This window comes from Emydura macquarii, unplaced genomic scaffold (assembly GCF_026122565.2).
Source record: "Emydura macquarii macquarii isolate MOO-44397 ecotype Brisbane River unplaced genomic scaffold, CSIRO-AGI_Emac_v2 contig_1253, whole genome shotgun sequence".
NCBI classification, from domain to species: Eukaryota; Metazoa; Chordata; order Testudines; family Chelidae; genus Emydura; species Emydura macquarii.
In genome coordinates, this window is record NW_027131390.1 from 31686929 (window position 1) to 31705257 (window position 18329).

General features: G+C 39.0%; 1 protein-coding gene across 1 annotated transcript in view; it reads left to right on the forward strand.

Moving 5' to 3' along the window:
- The window catches only part of DIAPH2 (diaphanous related formin 2), a 735565-nt gene that overhangs the window by 37272 nt on the left and 679964 nt on the right, over positions 1–18329 (forward strand). Inside the window, 2 exon segments of the mRNA XM_067548390.1 lie at positions 5918–6022; positions 17891–17911. Of these exon segments, the coding sequence (XP_067404491.1) occupies positions 5918–6022; positions 17891–17911 (126 nt within the window).

Below are 18329 nucleotides of genomic sequence, written 5' to 3' on the forward strand. Positions count from 1 at the left end.
CTCTGCCTGTTGATAAATGGTCTTTTGATTAGACGTATGAGCCAAACCGGAGTCACCCACCCTTAAACGAAACACTTCTGCCCAGCTATAAACTTTTTTTTTTTTAGCAGTCTAAGATGTACTAAAACAGGATTCACTTGGGATTTGAGGAATAATAGGCTTTCGTTTTGACTTACTTTATAGAGAAGAGCTCCCCTACCATAGTCAAGCCAGCTCCCTTAAAAATGTGATTTCTGTTAAAAGCTCTCCGCAGAGAAGCTTACAGAAGAGATTGTTCACTTTCTTTAATCTTTTTTACGTTTCCTTCAATAAAAGTGGTAGTTAATTATGTTAATTATTTTTCCTTATTTATAATTATGATGTCCCCTAAAGCATGACCAAGAATGGCATGTGATTAAAATAGTGGGAGTCAAATTCCTGAACTGGCACTGAGACAGTTATCAAAATTTGGCCTACCACTTACTGCTCTGGAATAAAATCAACTCCTTTAAACATTCCTGTGACAAGTTGGGGGTAATTACCCTTTTGACCCCCTTTTCGGTCTGGAGGAAAGCCCTCTCATGCCTCTAAATGTCATCTCTCTGGACATCCCTCTGCCTTTAGACCAGGGGTAGAGGCTTGCAGCCCCATTACACTTCACTATGTAATTCACGACATTTCTGAGAGTCCAGTCCCTTGCCTTTGCTTTCTGTTCAAGGCCTATGAATTGAGTGTGCCAGCTCTTCAGAAGCACAGTATGCTTCTTTAAAGACAAAGAGAGAAAACACATAAAACAATAAAAGGATCTAAACACATATTGAGCTTACTGCAGGCCCCCCCCATCCGCCCTCTTTGGAGTTCCTGACAGGCTCCAAAGTCTTTCAGACCTTCAGAGGCTATCTGGCTAACCAGCCTTGTGAGTTTTGCATTAGCCACCCTCTAGTGACTCCAGATTGCACAGAGAACCCACCCAGTTATCCAAGAGCACATGCATACATATAAGGCACACTGCTGAAAAGATCTGTAAATGTTCTATGGAGTAATATTGTCTGTCCTATCTCACTGTAATGGTGGTTAAAATTTTTATGGTTTTGAAGGGCTGTCTCAAATGTACAGATAAACTTTATAAAGCAGAAACTGTCATCTCTAAAAGATGTTCGCAACATCTGTCATCACCCTTTTCTACCCTACACTGTGTATTAGTGCCTTTATCAGAAACCTGAACAGGGGGTTTCACTAGTGGGTTGTTGCTTGTAAAAATGTCTGTAAAATGCAAACTGTCCAAACTTTTCTTCTGTCAGAAGACTACTGTCAGTTTGCTAGTTTTTGAAAACATTTTTAGCAGTTGTTGATCTAGGCTTTAGGGACAACAGTAGTAATATCTCGGATCTTTGTACATGTTCTCTGCCCTTCAGTGATTGTGTGGGGATGAACTTGCTGAATCTCAACCATCTAGGTTTCCTATAACACTTAAAACAGCCTCATTAATGTAGCTGTCATTTAAAATCTGAGCAGCTCCTGTTTGTTGGTGAGCATAACCGTCTAGCCAGTCACTTGAAAAGTCAGCTAATAGACCTTGCTTCAGGAATTCATAGCATCGACTGACATGTTGTAGCAGCTATCTGCAAACCTTCCTTTAATTGTTCCTGTGGGTTAAGTTAAATATCGGCTAACTCTTCAGATGAGTTGATAAATAATTGGCCTATGTACACTCGCAATGTCAACAATGCAAACTTTAAAATGGATCCCTAAAAACCAGGCTTGCCTGTACATAAGCACAATTACAGGTGCAGTAATAACTTGCTTAAGGACCAATCATTTCAGACAACTTTTTTTCAAAAACTCCTGTATGTAGCTCAGAGTTGGTCAGTTTTCTTTCTAAAAGGTGGATAAATCAAAATTCTACTTTGCCTTTTTGCAATGACAAATGAATCCAGAATGTAACTGACCCTTGCAAATGTCACAACAGAACATGCAAGATTTTCTGGTGCAAAAGTTAGTCTACAATTTGCCTGGTTGGAAACCTGATTTTTTTCTTCATACTTTGCCTGTGGAACTACAGTGTCTAGCACCCAAGTTTATCTTGCTGTAACATAAAGCTGTAGATAGTGGGTTTCAGATTAACATGACTGGTGAGAAGCTCCCCATAAACTTGACAAATAAGCCCGACTTTTTTTAAAAAGTCTCAAAATCAGTTGGGAAGAAAGTGAAATTGCATGGCATACCCTACAGTAATACTGTTATGTCCAGGAATCTTTGGGCTTCCAAATTAACGTCTGTCTCCTGGATGTGCGTTTACCCCATAATTGTCTAACACCTAGGTAGCAGATGGTGTGAAAAGTGGTAGAATCTTCACTGAATGACTGCTCCTACTGAACTCTGTGGGAGTTACCTTATTGCTTCCCTCCTGTCCTCTCTTTACAGCAGAGTTAGCCCCTTAATTTGGAAGAGAATGGTAGGGCAGTTTGATAACAAATGAGGTATATTCCAAGCAACATAATCGGTTCAGCTTAAAATAATTGTTATTGATTTACCCAGTAATGTAACAGGATTGTTAACTCAGCACTTCAAACTGTTGAAGCCCTCGCTAGAGAATTTCTTAATGATAGAAGCATGGTGCAGTACATAACATAAAATAAAAAAGCATTAATTTATTCCAAAGGACTAAGAAAATGGACTTAACTGGTTTTGCCTGTTACTTGCTGTTCTGTCTAACTGGTACACTAACTTGAATGTTTTCCCTTGCTATTTATATTGCTGGTATCCCCATTTGTTACACTTTTAATATCTTCCCTTCTCTTCTGTGGCTAAAAGACTCCGTTTTCTGAGCTATGGTCTGTGCAATTTTTACTAGCTCATCACTGTTTCTCATTGAATGGAAGTTGAAACTTTTCATGGTAAGTTGTCTATTTCTGGATAGCATCATTTGAAGCCCAGTTAATTTTTGCATAATATTTGTTTAACTTGCTTTGTTTTTGCTTAATAAAAATATGTCAGTAGCTTCTTATTGGGATGCAGAGAAAGGTAACATTAAACCTGAATTTCATCTATTGAAATTTAGCAAGGAAAAAATAGTTTTAACAATCGAGCTGTATGAGCTACTCTTGTACACATTTTCCATGGTCTGTTTTGCTTGTCATTTACTTGAAAATGATAAATTAGCAGTACCAATCCTAACCATCTTAATTAAAAATGGCGCACACAAAGTTTAATTGTGGTGCAGACAGCTCTGATACAATGTTGCTTAAATATGTGGCTTTTAGCTAGCCTGGAGCACTATATAGAACAAAAGGGAAGAAAATGACAAAAACACAGTGATGATAATTCTAAATAGCAAAAGTACTCCTTTGTGTAATATCGTTGAACACTTTTACCTTTAATGTTGAAAGTGAATTATTCACTTTATAAGCTCAGTAAAACAACAGCAGTAGCACTGGTTGAGGTACGCTTCTGGTAATATGCTTTACCGTATCTAGTTATAAACTAGACAATAATATACTAACTGCTACTACTCAGAACCATATTGGATTTCTAAAAGTAAATTGGTTAAACACAGTATTTCGTGGAGTTTTGCTGTCCAGTGTTCTCATCTCCTGTATGTTATTTTCAGCCATTTTCAGTTATTAAGGTTAAAAGACAGTTACATTCAACTCCACTCAGCTTCCAAACTAAGTGTACGAACATACTAAGGCATTTGCTCTTCCCGGTAGCTAAGTAAATTACCTTAGTAGTATACTCACTTGTTATTCTGGGGACAGTATTGGTTCAGTTTGCTGAAGGTTAAGTTTGATTTCATGTGGTTTTAAAAAACAGACCTCTCATAAGTATTTCAAAAGGTAAATTAACTATACAATGAAGTATGCACAGATCATGTTTTATGTCAACTATTAGTATTGAGACAGCCTTGGGTTCCAATCTGAACTGTGCAGGCAGCAAACTAATAGAAAATGATTAGTTAAGTCAAGGTTTGATGCCAAAGTCTAGTTTATACACAAGCTTTAATTCAGCCTTTTTGCCATTATTGATACTAAATCTTCCTATTTATTTTGTGAAAGGTGGAACTTATATATAATGGTGTCTGTCTTGTTTGTCATATAACAGTAAAATTTAGTCTTGCCATTGAAATGTCTGGCTTCTCTAAATAGTTTATAGCGAACTACCCTGTGTACAATCCCGCTGAAACTTGTGGGAACGTATTCAGCTTGCTGGCCAAGCCACTTCCTTGGTCCACCATCGACACACTGCTATTTTTAGGTGCTAGCTCCAGCGATGCTGGTACATCTGTTCAAACTAGAAATCGGATCTCCTAGCTCAAATGTAGATGTATGCTTAGTAAACTCAGCTGGACAGAAGAGGGCAGGGACTTAAGAAATTTCAAGCTTCCTTCACATATAAGTCAAAGATGCAAAAGCTATCTGGAATGTTGTATCTTCCTTCTGTATATTATATACTAGAAGAATTGGATGACTTTGTAATAGAAATGAGATGCGCTTCAATAATAAAAAAGCTTTGGGACAGATAACAGAAACATCTGCTATCAGCTGAGGTTTTGTCCACTTGAAATGACAGAGGAGGAAGATCTTAATTGATCTCATCATGCCTCTGAGCCACAAGTTGAAGCAGTTATCAAAAAGGCAAATATGATCCTAGGATATATCAGGTGAAGTATTTCCGGATAGGGAGGTAATAATGCCACAGTACAAGGCATTGGTAAGCTCTTATCTGGGATGTTGTATAGAATACATCTGTAGACACCTTGTTCAAAAAAGATGAATTCAAACTGGAACATGTGCAGTAGGAGGCTCTCCACTTCTCGATCATCGTTGTTAGTCCATCTTACAAGAGGAGACTATAAGCTTGGCTTACTTAGCCTAATAAAACAAAGGCTGAACCCTAGACTACATGAACACTACAAAATAATCCACACCCCTGAGTGACAGTTATACTGAAGTAAGCACCAATGTAAATAGCATTATGTCAGTGGGAGTGGGTCTCCTACCGACATAGCTAATACCTCTCATGGAAGTGGCGTTGTTAAGATGACGGGAGAGTACTTTCCTGTTAGCTTACAGTGTCTTCACCAGAAGCACTACAGTGGCGCAGCTTCACCAATGCAGCTGGGCATCTGTAAATTTGTAGTGTAGACCTGCCCTGAGAGGTCTCTCTAAATATATATCAGGTGTTAAATACAAGGGGGGGAGGAGAGTTATTTAATGAAAAGGACCATTTTGGCACACGAATATAAACAGGCAATGAATAAACTTAGGCTGGAAATTAGAATATTTCTAACCATAAGAATGAGTTGTTGAGCAATCTTCTGATAGATTGTTTGCCTCCAGTATTCCTAAGTGTTGCTAAAATGGAGCTGGATAAATGTATGAATGAGATTTTATGACATATGTTGAATATGCAATAGCAGAGGACTGGACTCAGTGAGCCAAGAAGGTCCTTTCTAATCCTATGTTCTCTGTTAATAAGGAACTTCAACCCTTTCCAAAGTCTGAAATCTTTAAATATTTAGCTTTTGATGTTGAATGCTGCAAAAATTAGAGAAGCTGCTATTACAAGAGATATGAGCATACACTCATGGTAGTGCAAGACTTCAGTCTCTAACAACTTTTTAGGTGATGTACTGGCTTCTTGGGCTCCCAAGGGCAAAATTGGAAGTTGAGCAAATTGGGTATTGGAAAACTGGCGTGTGTAAGAAAAAAATCACAAACTTGATTAATGTGTCCAGTGCCTAAAATTCTCGTTAATACTGAAGAAGCTTCAAGGGAATAACAACTGATGGGATTACCACAGATATTTCAAGAAGATACACAATAAATCAGTCACTTTTGTTAATTTTCAGAGATGGAGATTTTTTTTATAGATAATGGGGCATCAGTACTAATGAAATAAATATAATCATGACCTTTTGTTTTCTGCTTATTTACAGGAAGACATGAACCTAAATGAAGAACGTAAAGCTCCTTTACGAAATAAGGACTTGGCCACAAAACGTGAGATGGTTGTCCAGTACATTTCTGCAACTGCTAAATCTGTAAGTGGTTGACTTTTTCAAGATGGACCAAAAAAATAAACTTAGCTTCATGTGCTTTGTGCTTTTTAAGCTGAAATATTCTGATTATTGCCTCAGTTTACCCTTCAGTTGCTTAGAAATCTTACTGACAAGAATACAAAATTTTAATTAATCTGAAACATGACACTTTACTGTAAACTATAAGACTTTAAAATTTACCGCTTTTGGGTAATCAGTAGTACTGTATTATAGTGCAGTTAATCATATGAACCCACAGATATTGATGATATCTTATTAAGACAACATAAGTTCACACAGAGCCTAAACCATATGCATTGTTTAATGGACATGTAGTGTACAGTATCCAGATAAAAATATGATATTGTCAAATTTCTTAAGTAATTAAATTGAAAATAGACAAGATCTCAACTTGGTAAAATACTTAAATACTGTAGCTGGCTTGGTATGAGCAATAGATGTTCTGGTTCGGCGAGAAACATTCTGTAGTAAGATGAAATAGCACCATTCCTAGGGAGATCTTATGGAGTTGTCAGTCTTCAGTGTTTATGCATTTTCATGCTCTTCACTGTGCTCATTAAAAACCTTTGTGTTAATGGATACACAGATCACCACTATATGTCATAAAGGTGGTCAGTTACTTAGAAGTATAAGGATGCAAGGTCCCTAGAGGGAGAAATTTTCTTAAATTCTTTCTAAAATTGGCACAGGATTATCCATCTCCAGTTTGCCAATGTTCAATTAAGGATAGTCTTAGTGAAAGATGATAACCTGTACTTGGATATCTGGGTGGGAGAGATGCAGTATAGTCTCAAATGGTTGAAATGTCATATTTCTCAATTGTAGGACAATTTAATACCACTTGATAACACTTACAGGTTATTAAATAGAACTATAATGCTTTTTGTGTTACAAAAGTTGAACACTAATAAATGCTTTCCTTTGTAAGTAAAAAGAGATGATGTTATACAATTAGTTGAATGTTATATGAACCATCTGTAGTAAATTACAGAAGAGTTTTGGCCTGAATTCCACTAATATATTTGCTGTATATTGTACTTCAAGGGAGCTGGTTCTGAATGTTAAAAAACTTAAACAACGCATTGCAGCACTGCCAGAGCAGAGTAACAGCATGTTTTTTAATTTGCTTTTGATATCCAAGAGCAGAAATATGTTTCAAGTGATAAGTGAAATTTGCCATCAGCATCATTTTCAATAGAATTAGGTGATGCATAGAGCTTTACTTGGGAATTCAGACATGTTTTCCCATTTTTGTACTCAAGTTATTTTAGTAAAATGTTTTGGGAAACACAAGCTTTATAGTAAGTGTAATATTTCAAATACCTAAAGCCAGAAATGTTATTAATTCTATATAACTAAATTTGAGTGCAAACAGATAAATATACATGAATAATCATGTTTTTATTATTAAAATGAACTAATAAATAGAATTGTTTATTGTCCTAATGAGTTTATAAGCATAGAACTGAAAATGAGGTAAATGACTTGAGCTTCTGAGTTTACTTAACAGATTTTAAGCAGTACACTGTTACTATATGAAGTTTTGACTTCAAATTTTTACCAACACTAGAACTACACATAAATAAAGATGAATTTTTGGAAAAAGTGTACATGATTATCCTTTTCACTGCATGAGGAAAGTTGACTGCAGTGTGTGAATGGAAATATTGAAAGAAAGTCGTATCTGCCTTTGCTTTACTAAGCAGATAGATGTGAAAGCTTAAAGTTTGTCCTTCAGAGAATTAAAAATCCAGAGTTTAAGGCTCTACGTGTTTCTAAATATACTACAAACACCCAATATATAAGCTGTAATAACATTCCACTGTTATAAAAAATAATTTGGTGGTAAGTTGTGTGAACTAGACCTGGGTTTATAGAGGTATTTTTATAAGGATACTCTAAAGCTTATTTTTCTCTATTTGATGTTACTAAAAAATCAAATGTAGGATTAGTCCAAGCAAGAGGAAAACCAATTACATGTTACCAAAACTTTCTTGTAGGAGAAAGAATGGAAGAAGTCTCTAATGGGAATACATAAAGAAATAGTCTTTATCAAAATTATTTTCTGAAAGTAGTATTTTTCCCTAAAGATGCTAAAAGATGTTTTTTTCAATAATTATCATAATTTGGGAATTTAATAACAAAGCATGGCTAAGGTTGCATGCCTAACAGCTTCTGTTTGCATTTTAAGAAACGTTAATCTTATCACAATATGTAATATAGTGTAGGGAAGTGTAGCATAAACTTGGGGGTTGATTTTAAATAAAATACTAAATATAATCTTCCTTCAAGAGAAGTGTCAGAGAATCTCCATTTCAAAACTTTGTTCAACTTTCAGTATGGATGTTTCATAGATGTCTAAAACCTTTTCCTTTTAAAAGATTATACTCCAGCTCACATGGAGATTTTTTTAAAATGGGTAATTCAGGTGCATGCCGACTGAGTTCTAAAACTTGAATGGAATTTTTAAATAACCAGAAGTGTAGATGTGTTCATAACTTGTTCTTGGTAACGTTATTGATATTATTGTGGCCCTAACTTGTCTTTTGGCTTAAGTTTAATGAAAGATTTATGGTGTAAAATAACTAAATTTAGGAGTTGATGATTTTAATGGTGTGGCCAACATATTAGGTTTCCTTAATACTCATTTATATTTGGTAATTGCATAACCTCTTTGTGGCAACTACAGCAGTTAATTAAAAGGAGAAAAATTAATTGGTTAACTCAAATGCAATGTAATTTTACTCTTCAGTATTTTCATCAATCTGCTTTGTTCATGTGGTGGTCATAGTTCTCCTTTGCACATATTCCTTGCCACCTAGGTTGTGTATAAACTAGAAATGCAAGTCTACCTATAGTAGATAGACTTAGAGCCACTGCAATGATTCATGTCCACACTACAGTACTTGGGTCAGTGTGTGCATCCTCAGCAGGAGCACTTAAACCGACCTAAGAGGGGCAGTGTGGGTTGTACAGACCACAGGCGCTGACCACATGGACACTGCTACCAAACACGTCTCAGCTCTGCTGGCAGCTCTCTGCTAGGAACCCCGTTGCCCCACTGGAACAGGGAGGGGCTCAGAGGAAGCTGCCAGGGCTTCTCCCCTTTCTGTTCCCCACTGGAACAGGGAGGGGTGCAGAGGAAGCTGCCAGTTTCCGCTGGGGGGCTTCTCCAGCTTTGTCAATTTCACAGCTTACTGATCCTCTGCTCCTGGTGGAGCAGAGGGATGAGGACCTGTTTTGAGGCCCCCGCTCAAGGGGAGCAGGGGGGGGGGAAGGGCATGGAGGAAGCCACCTGGCCTCCTCATGCTGCTCTCTCCGTGGGGAGCCAGGCAGCTTTGTCAATTTCACAGCTTACTGATCCGTGATATTGACAAGACTGCCCTGCTCCTGGTGGAGCAGAGGGATGAGGAGGTCGCTCCTGTGTTTCTCACTTCAGGTTCCAGCCCTGAGTGAGGCCCAGATACCTAGCTTTCAAGGGGAGCAGGGGGCAGGTGGGATCTAGCTGCCTGGCTTTCTTGGCAATTTCATGGCTCCTGCCCTAAAATTGATGAGAGAGCCATGTTTGTGTTTTTTGAGAGTCTGCCCTGTATATTCTTACACACTGCACCTCTATGTACATCCTTATGGTGTGATTGTGTATCGTTCGTGTTCATCCTTATGGTGGTGGTGTGTATTATTTAATGCAAAGCATGTTATGTAAGGTGTTTTTGGAATGCTTATTACATACTTAACGTTACTGCTATAGTAGTATGTTTGTTGCAATGTTATATGTATGCTTATGAAGCTCCGCTATGCAATATTCCCAAATATGTGTCTCATGGCTTAAGGCAGATCTGGAAAAGCAGAGGTAGTTCATGCCTCAGTAAGGCATGCATAAAACAACCCAGCTCTTCTAGGAACCATGGACTAACCTAAACATTGATAATGGAATAATCATTTGACTCAAGTGGAGGAAGCCATTCTAGACATTGTCTATCACCTGACCCCATGGGATGGCAAAGGAACATGTTAAAAGAAGAGAGATTTTGCAATCTCGGGCTCTCTTCCACTTCTATCTACAACAAATAACATCAAGCAACTGAAGAACTGTCCACAGGGGAGGGCCTGGCTGAAGGAGTCAGCCAGCCTGTGGTGAGCATTATGCGATTTTGTAGGGTTACTGGAAGTTAAGCTTAGTTTAGAATGCAATTTGCTTTTATTTCATCCTGATCAAATCTGACTTGTATTCCTCTGACTTATAATCACTTAAAATCTTTCTGTCCTTAACAAACTTACTTGTTTGTTATTATCTAAGGCTACGTCTATCTACACTGATGGCAGCAAAGTTGCCTCCGTCAGATCGACTTATCTGGATCAACTGAGCGGTCAATGAAGACCCGCTCAGTCGATCCAGAAGTCGACGCTGTTAAACCACCCCTGCAAGTGACATAGCGCTGCATCAATGGGAACATGGTTCCCGTCGGCTCAGTGCAGTGATGTCTGTGTGCAGAAGAGAAGCACAGCAGTTGACGGGAGTTACACAAGTTTTCTGTGTAGCTTGTGTAACTCCCATCAACTGCCGCCGAATCGCCAGGGTAGGTGTAGACCAAGCCTAAAGCAATGTAACTGGTTTGGGTGTATGTAGACACTTCATTTAGAGTGAAAAAGCTGATGCGTGTCAATTTCTTTGATAAATTGACAAACTAATTATGAGCTTACAAGTCTTAGTGGGCAGCACTTATCATTGCAAGATGGAAATTCCTAGGGCTGCGTCTGGGAGTGTGGGTGTTTGCTGGGGTCATTCTATTGCATAATCCCATGAGTGGGTGGTCAGAAACACTCAATCACTGAGTTGAGGGCCACTTCCTAGCAGGAGGTTGTGCATGGGCTGACCCAGAAGTGGGGGTTCACACAGTGAGAGAGAGCAAGACAGGCTCCAGGAGTGAGGGATTGGAGGTGACACAGTTATACATCAGTCCAGATAGCAGAGGGGAATGTCACAAACATCTAATCACTTACTTAGTGCATACATTTGTTTGTGTTTTTTGTGAGTCTGCCCTGTATAGTCTTTCATGGGCATGGTTCACCGCCCCCTTCACATTTCCACCGTGGTTAGGGTCTCTTCCTTTGTCAGAGGTTTGGTGATTGGTCTAGGTTTTTAATCCTGCTACACATGCAGGGGGTGTCTCTTTCTTAGCAACAGTCATTCTAATTGTCTCGGCTATCTATGGAAGACATGTTCCATCAGGATCTGCATCAGTTTCAGAAGCAGGTCAAGGAACTGAGGGAGGACCAGCTTAGTGGCTCCTCAAGAAGTGTTGTAAGAGACCCCTCTTTGACTTGGCCCATCAAGTGTTGACAGTGGTACTCTGCTCACAACCAGCCATACAAAGCCACCTCAAAAAGATTGGTATTGACACCAGCTTCTCTGGTACCTACTCCATCAGTATGACACAAGGTACATTGTGATGGCTCTCTTGCCATCCTCAGTATTGCCATGTACAACGCCATCTGAATTGGCTCTCCAATGCCTGCCTCCTACCCCTCAGTATTGAGTAGTTTGGTGTTACAGAAGGACCTTCTTGTCTCTGAGGAACCCAGTTCTCACTTACTAATGGTGCAGAAAGAAATGAGTTTAATATCGCCTTTTGATATAAGGGATGACACCTCTTTGAAACTGGAGATCTCCGTTCAGAAGTCCACCTTCTACGCACTCAGACCCCTTCCTCCACATCTATTCAGAAAGATAGTATTCAAGAACCAAGCATGTGCAAAATCCCTCCATAGCCTCTTTGATATAGCACCCTTGGGTCCACCGCCCTTCGCCTGCGCTCCACTTCAGTGGTCCTTTTGAAATACCTGGGGTGTGTATAGGGATGACTACTCTAGGGTGCACACTCACTAGAGGGATTACGAAGAGAAACAGCCTCCCTCAGGACCCCTCTGTATCCCCTCCTCAGGAGCAAGAAATGAGGGCTAACCAAGAGGCAGGCATACGAATACCTCTCTGATAGGGTGAGGTGCTGCTCTTTAGAAACTTACAATACAAGGCAAATGGATATCTCAAACTGTCCTTTGTGTCAGTCTCACTGAGCTCAGAGCAGTTTGGTAAATGTGTAACCACTTTCTACCTGTAATGAAAGGTTCATTCAGGATTAGAGTGGACAACAGAGTGGCCATGTATTACGGAACGACCAGGTAGGAGCAAGATCCTGTCCCTGTGAACACAAATATTAATGCTTAAGAATGGATGCATAGCCCATCAGATTGACATCGCAACTGCATGCTTATCGGTCTGCAGAATGATAGTCAACACACTTGAACTGACTTTTTTGCCAGGTCCACAAAAGGAGGCTGAGGAATCAGATTATACAGGTGATGTTTTTCACTTTGGGCTACCCAGAGATAGACCTCTTTGATGGCTTCCAACAAGAAATGATACAAGTTACGCTCAAGGGGTTGGAGGTCTTGGATGCAGTTCTCTAGGAGATGCTTTAATTGTTGCATGGCCAAGAAGCTTGCTGTCCCCCAGTACCACTGCATCTCAAGTTTCTGAAAAAGATAAGAGCCAAAGTCAATGATAACGTCATCCTGGCTGAGGCAGATATTTTTCCTGGACGCCATTAACCTTTGGTCACCTCTTTGACTGCCACTGACAACAGACTTGCTGATTGAAAACTCAGGGAGAACTGTTCACCACAGTATACCCTGGCACATCACATGACCTGGCTCCTGGATGGCTCTTAGATGTAGAAAAGGACTCTTCATTTGAAGTGCAGAATATTCTGTTGAACAATAGAAAACTGTCCTTGAGGAAGATTGAACTGCAAAAATGGAAAAGAAAGTCCTTGTGGTGCATGCAGTGTGGTTTGTCTCCTTCCGATTCTCACTTAACTCACATATTGGACTACCTATTAAATTTGAAGACATTGGGTTTGTCACTGAGTTCTGTTAAAGTCCATCTTGCAACTACTACAGCCTTCCACTTACCTGTTTTGAGTTCTTGTTATTTGCACATCCCTAAACCTCTAGGTTCATTAAGGGCCTACCTAAACATTTTACATGTTAGAGAGTGTATGTGGGCCTCTGACCTTACTTAAGTGGAATAGTTTTGGCCAAAATTATTTTTCAGGGGTCTTAGTCACTATTCACAAACCTGGGATTGAGGTAAGCTTTTCTTGTAGCAGAATGAAATCAACCTTTTCTGTAGGGCTCCCAGTAGCAGCAGTGAAAACTGACCCAAGTCAATATTATTACCTAGTTTGAGAGCTGTGAGCTGCAATAAGACACTGGAGCCATCAAAAACACTCAAGACACAATGCATTGGGTTACCTTTATTTCTCATTGGTTGACTCATGTATTAACTTGGCCAGAATAAAGCTGTCTCATGCCTTAGGAACTTCCAAATGAGGCTTTTGTAGGTACAACCCAATGCCATGCCTTTGCTCCTCTGCTATGGCTACCTTCTTTGTTGGTATGGCAGTAACAATGAGTCATTCACACAAGCTGTATTCTGGGCTCAACACTCAGCCAATGCAATGGAGTTGTCATCTGCAGTGCACCATGTTAATGCTCATTTCCCCTTTCTAACTTTATGTAACACACATGCCCATCTACCCCTTCAGGCAAAATGTACTGATTGCAGTCTCCTCTCCTCTTCCCTCAATTGCTCTACAGGTCCTCTTGTTAATGAATAAAGGAATCTGCTTTATGAAACAAAATTCATAGGGATCCAGTTTCAAAACTATTCTGGCCTTTCTCCAATAAGAACTTAATCTCTCATACGTTGTGTTTTGTGCAGTGCCTAGCACAATAGGGTACTGCCCCAGGGCTTGAGCTCTTATGCACTATAGTAATACAAATAAGATTGTGCTTCTTAAAGATAATTAACTTTTGCCAAGATGTGCTCCAACATTTTTAACTATTACTTCCCTTGACTTCCTTCACTTATTGTTTGGAGACTGTAAGGTTTAGCTGGAGAACAGTTACGGCTTTTTTTGTTTTTGTTTTTAAACTATTAGTGCTCCAGGGTTACATGAGTCACGTTTTTCTGCTTGGCCATAAATACATGGCAGATGGTTACTTGGGACGTACAGTTAAAGCCTACTTTCTTAAAAGTCCATCAGGTGGTGGTAGAGTGGAAATGGAATAGGCTAACGTTTTACACATTCTGAATCGTATTGTAGCAGTCTTAGTACTTGCCATTTTTAGATGTTAAATGTAGTAAGTGTTGAACCAGACCTTCCTTTCTGTTTTTACTAATGAATTCTAAATTAGGGCTGTGAGGAGCAGGAAATGGATATTTTCTCTAATGTGGATTTCTGTGATGAAAGCCCCGTGACTTTCATTGTTTCTTGTGTTACTCGAAACGTAGACCAGTCAGAACAGGACCTATTTTCCTAATAAAGAGGTAGGTCAGAATATTTGGGCATCTGTCCTTAATTCATAGCTCATGTTAAATGGAATACTTGGCTTTGGAATTTTAGTAAAAGCCTCACTGAAATTGATTGCAGCCAGCTGAAGTTGCCTGAAAGGCAGTATGTGAGTTAAGTCATTAAGTCTTCGAGAGGTCACATAAGCTTGTGGGCTTTCTTACCAGCCCATTTATCAAACACACTTCAGATGCAGGATTCTAGTCTTTTCAGCGCTTCAGCTTAATTTCTTCAAAATAAGACAAGTTCACGATATTGATCATGTTCTTTCCTCTTAATTAGGGACCTTCTGCAGGGATCTATTTACTGTTCACAGGATTATTCTCTGTAGGCCATATTCTTGGAATGCGAAGTGAGCTTTCTTTGACAGTCATAGCTTTTACACTTCAGGATTACACTCTGCAGCCATTTGCTTGAATCATATAATATGGGTTCTTTCTCCTCACCCAGGGTCTCCAGGGAATTACCTGCTTCAGCAGCACTCTAGCTCAGCTGATCTGTTTTGTTGGCTTTTACGAGGATCTGGTAACCTTTCTGATATTGCTTTGATCCGTTGCCTCACTGATTGATCAGCTGTCTCCAATCCAAATCACAGATGGCTCTGGGCTCCATCTCCCCTTCAAGACCCTAAGAAGTCACCATTAATCATTAAGGGTTCTTTTCCCAGCAAATAAAGAGTAAATCTGCATATCATGAGAGTGTTCCTTTGTTCCTAGAAAACTGGGGAGGTAATTCAAAAAGTCTCTCCACTGAGGACATAAAAATGGCTGTACTGGGCCTGACCGATGATCAGTGTAGCTCAATATTCTGTCTTCAGACAGTGGCTGGTTCCAGTTAATTTAGAGGGAGTACAAACAGAACAAGGCAGTTACCAAGTGATCAATCCCGTTCTCAGCTTCCAGTGTTCGGAGGTTTAGGGACACCCTGAGCATGGGGTTGTATCCTTGACCATCTTGGGTGGTAATCATTGATGGACCTCTGCTCCCTCAATTTATCTAATTCTTTTTTGACCCCAGTTATACTTTTGGCTTCCCAACATCTCTTGACAAGTTCAACAGCTTGACTATGTTGTATGAAGAGATACTTCCTTATGTTTGTTTTAAACCTGCTGCCTGGGTCACTCCTGGTTCCTGTGTTATGTGAAAGGGTAAATAACACTTGTTTGTTCACTTTCTCCACACCATTTACGTTTTTATAGACCTCTATCATACCCCCCCTTAGTCATCTCTTTTCTCAACTGAACAGACTGTCTCTTTAATCTCTCCTCATATGGAAGATGTTCCATACCCCTAGTAATTTTTCTTGTCCTTCTCCACTTTTTCCACTTCCTATATACCTTTCTTGAGATGAGCTGACCAGCACTGCACTCGGTATTCCAGGTGTGGGTGTATCATTGATTTATATAGTGGCATGGTGATACTTTCTTATTTTCTATCCCTTTCCTAATGGTTCCTAACATTGTTACTTTTTTTTATTGCTGCTGTACATTAAGTGGATGATTTTCAGAGAGCTATCCACACTTACGTCTGAATTTCTTGAGTGGTAACAAATACTTAGACCTTTGTCATTTTTATGTAAATTTGGGATTATATTTTGTAATGCGCGTTACTTTGGCCTTACCAACATTGAATTTCATTTGCCATTTTGTTGCCCAGTCACTCAGTTTTGCCAGATCCCTTTGTAATTCTTCACAGTCAGCTTTGGAATTAACTGTACTGAGTAATTTTGTTTTGTCTGCAAACTTTGCCATCTCACTGTTTCCCCCCCTTTGCATGATCACCTATCATATGCAGAACAGCTAATGCCAGTACAGAGCAATGGGGGATCCTGCTATTTACATTTCCACTGTGAAAACTGACCATTTATTCGTACCCTTTGCTTCCTATCTTTTAATCAGCTAGTGATTCATGAGGGAACCTTCCCTTTGGTTTCATGACTGCTGACTTTGCTTTAGAACCTTTGAGGAGGGACCTTGTTGAAAGCTTCCTCAAAGGCCAAGTACACTATATCCACTGGATCACCCTTGTCCACATGTTTGTTTGACCCCTTCAAAGAGTTCTAATAGACTAATGAGGCATTAATTCTCTTCACTAAAGCAGTATTGACACATTGTGTCCATTTATTTGTCTAATAATTCTGTTCTTTACAGGAGTTTCAACCAATTTATCTAGTTTTAGAAGTTTGGCTAACTGGCCTCCAATTGCCAGGATCAATGCACAGCAGTGAGAAGGCTGCCAGATTTGAGTGGTCAGAGAGGATTGCATTCAAGGGATGACAGATGTTTCAGGTTGCTCTCTCTCTAAGATGAAAAGATAGCACCTTGCATAGTTTACAAGAAAATTAAATCTAGATGAGTTGAGTAAACTGTTACTGTAGTTTTAATTGCATTTGCTGTCTGTATGTAGTCTTTTAACACTGATGCAGTATAGGTAACCTCAGGGAGATCTCAGACAACAAAACCCAGCAACCTGTAAGGGGCAGAGCTAAATAAGGACTGTTGACCATACACCTTCTGCCTGCTTGGGTCTCGGTCAATGAGTGTGGTCAAGGGGTCCTTTCCCAGGGAGTAGGATTGCTTATTAGGCTTCAGCAGGTGATGAGGGACAGTGGGATCTGTTGGTTATAGGGTATGCCCATCTGAGATTCATGAACCAGGTAGAAATACATAGTTTTCCTCTGGATTAAGTGTTAAATCAACAGGATTTGTACATATGTGCAGATTTACTCTTAAAGGCTGTGGTGGCACAGGGAAAAAGGATGGCTTCTAAAAACACAATCTGGATTATGCGGTTTTGTCATGGTTGAAAAACATTCATACTGAATATTTGAACAAAAATGTGATGAGGAAATACTATGAAATACTAATATGTGGCTTTCAGTCAGAAGCCACAGAAGTCAGGTTCTGAAAACTGAATTAAAAAATGAAATGACCCTTCTTAAATATAGTAAAAGTCCTGTTGAAGTAAAAAAAACAAACAAAAACAAACCCTTGCTACATTAATAGAGGTAAACTAAGTTAATACCCTATTGAAGGAGTATTAACTTCGTAGTTGAGTTTTTCTCTACGTGTGTTAAAAAGTGTGGTGCCTGATACCTTAATACTTTTTTCAATCTTTTAATACTTGATGTGCAAATATCCAACTAGACTTTTCTCTTCAGCTGTTTAAGTTATAAAATACGACTGATCAGGTATTCGAACATGAGTAACAATCTCAACTATTTTTCCACAGAAGAAACAAATATGCTGGTTGTGGTCTGTTAATTCTTAGACTTTTGGATAAATGAAGTATTAAAAGAATGTAATTATTATTTACTAATAATTAAACATTTGACCAATTATGTGAAATGCTACAGCCTACTAATAACTTTGCTATGTTTTTTTTTGTTTTGTTTTGTTTTTACACTATAACCATTCTTCGCTGACCACTGCATGCAGATAACTGGAAGTAAAGTTGCGGTGAGTATAAACGCGGAGGTGGTTTTCCTAAGAACATGTTTACATTGTAGAATTTAGGCTTAAAATTGAATTACTTTGTAGTTTTTATGCGCCCTTAAAACATGACATATCTTGCTTGTTCTATCATATTATCAGCTTAACAGTTTTGGGGGAAAATTGTAGGAAATTATTTATTCTGAGATCTCAAGAATTTGATTCAAAGCCTATTAAACTCATTGGGAGTTACACAGTTGACAACAGAAATTGAATCAGGACTTTGGTAGGCAGTTTAGGTGGGTTTTGCTTTTTACTGCAAAAGTAATACTTGATTCATAGTGACGAAATTCGGTTGGTCTTGAGCTTATTGCATCCTATGTAGACCTTCACCTGTAGCTCATGGTCTGGTACAAAAAAATATGCTGTAGGATATCACTTGGAG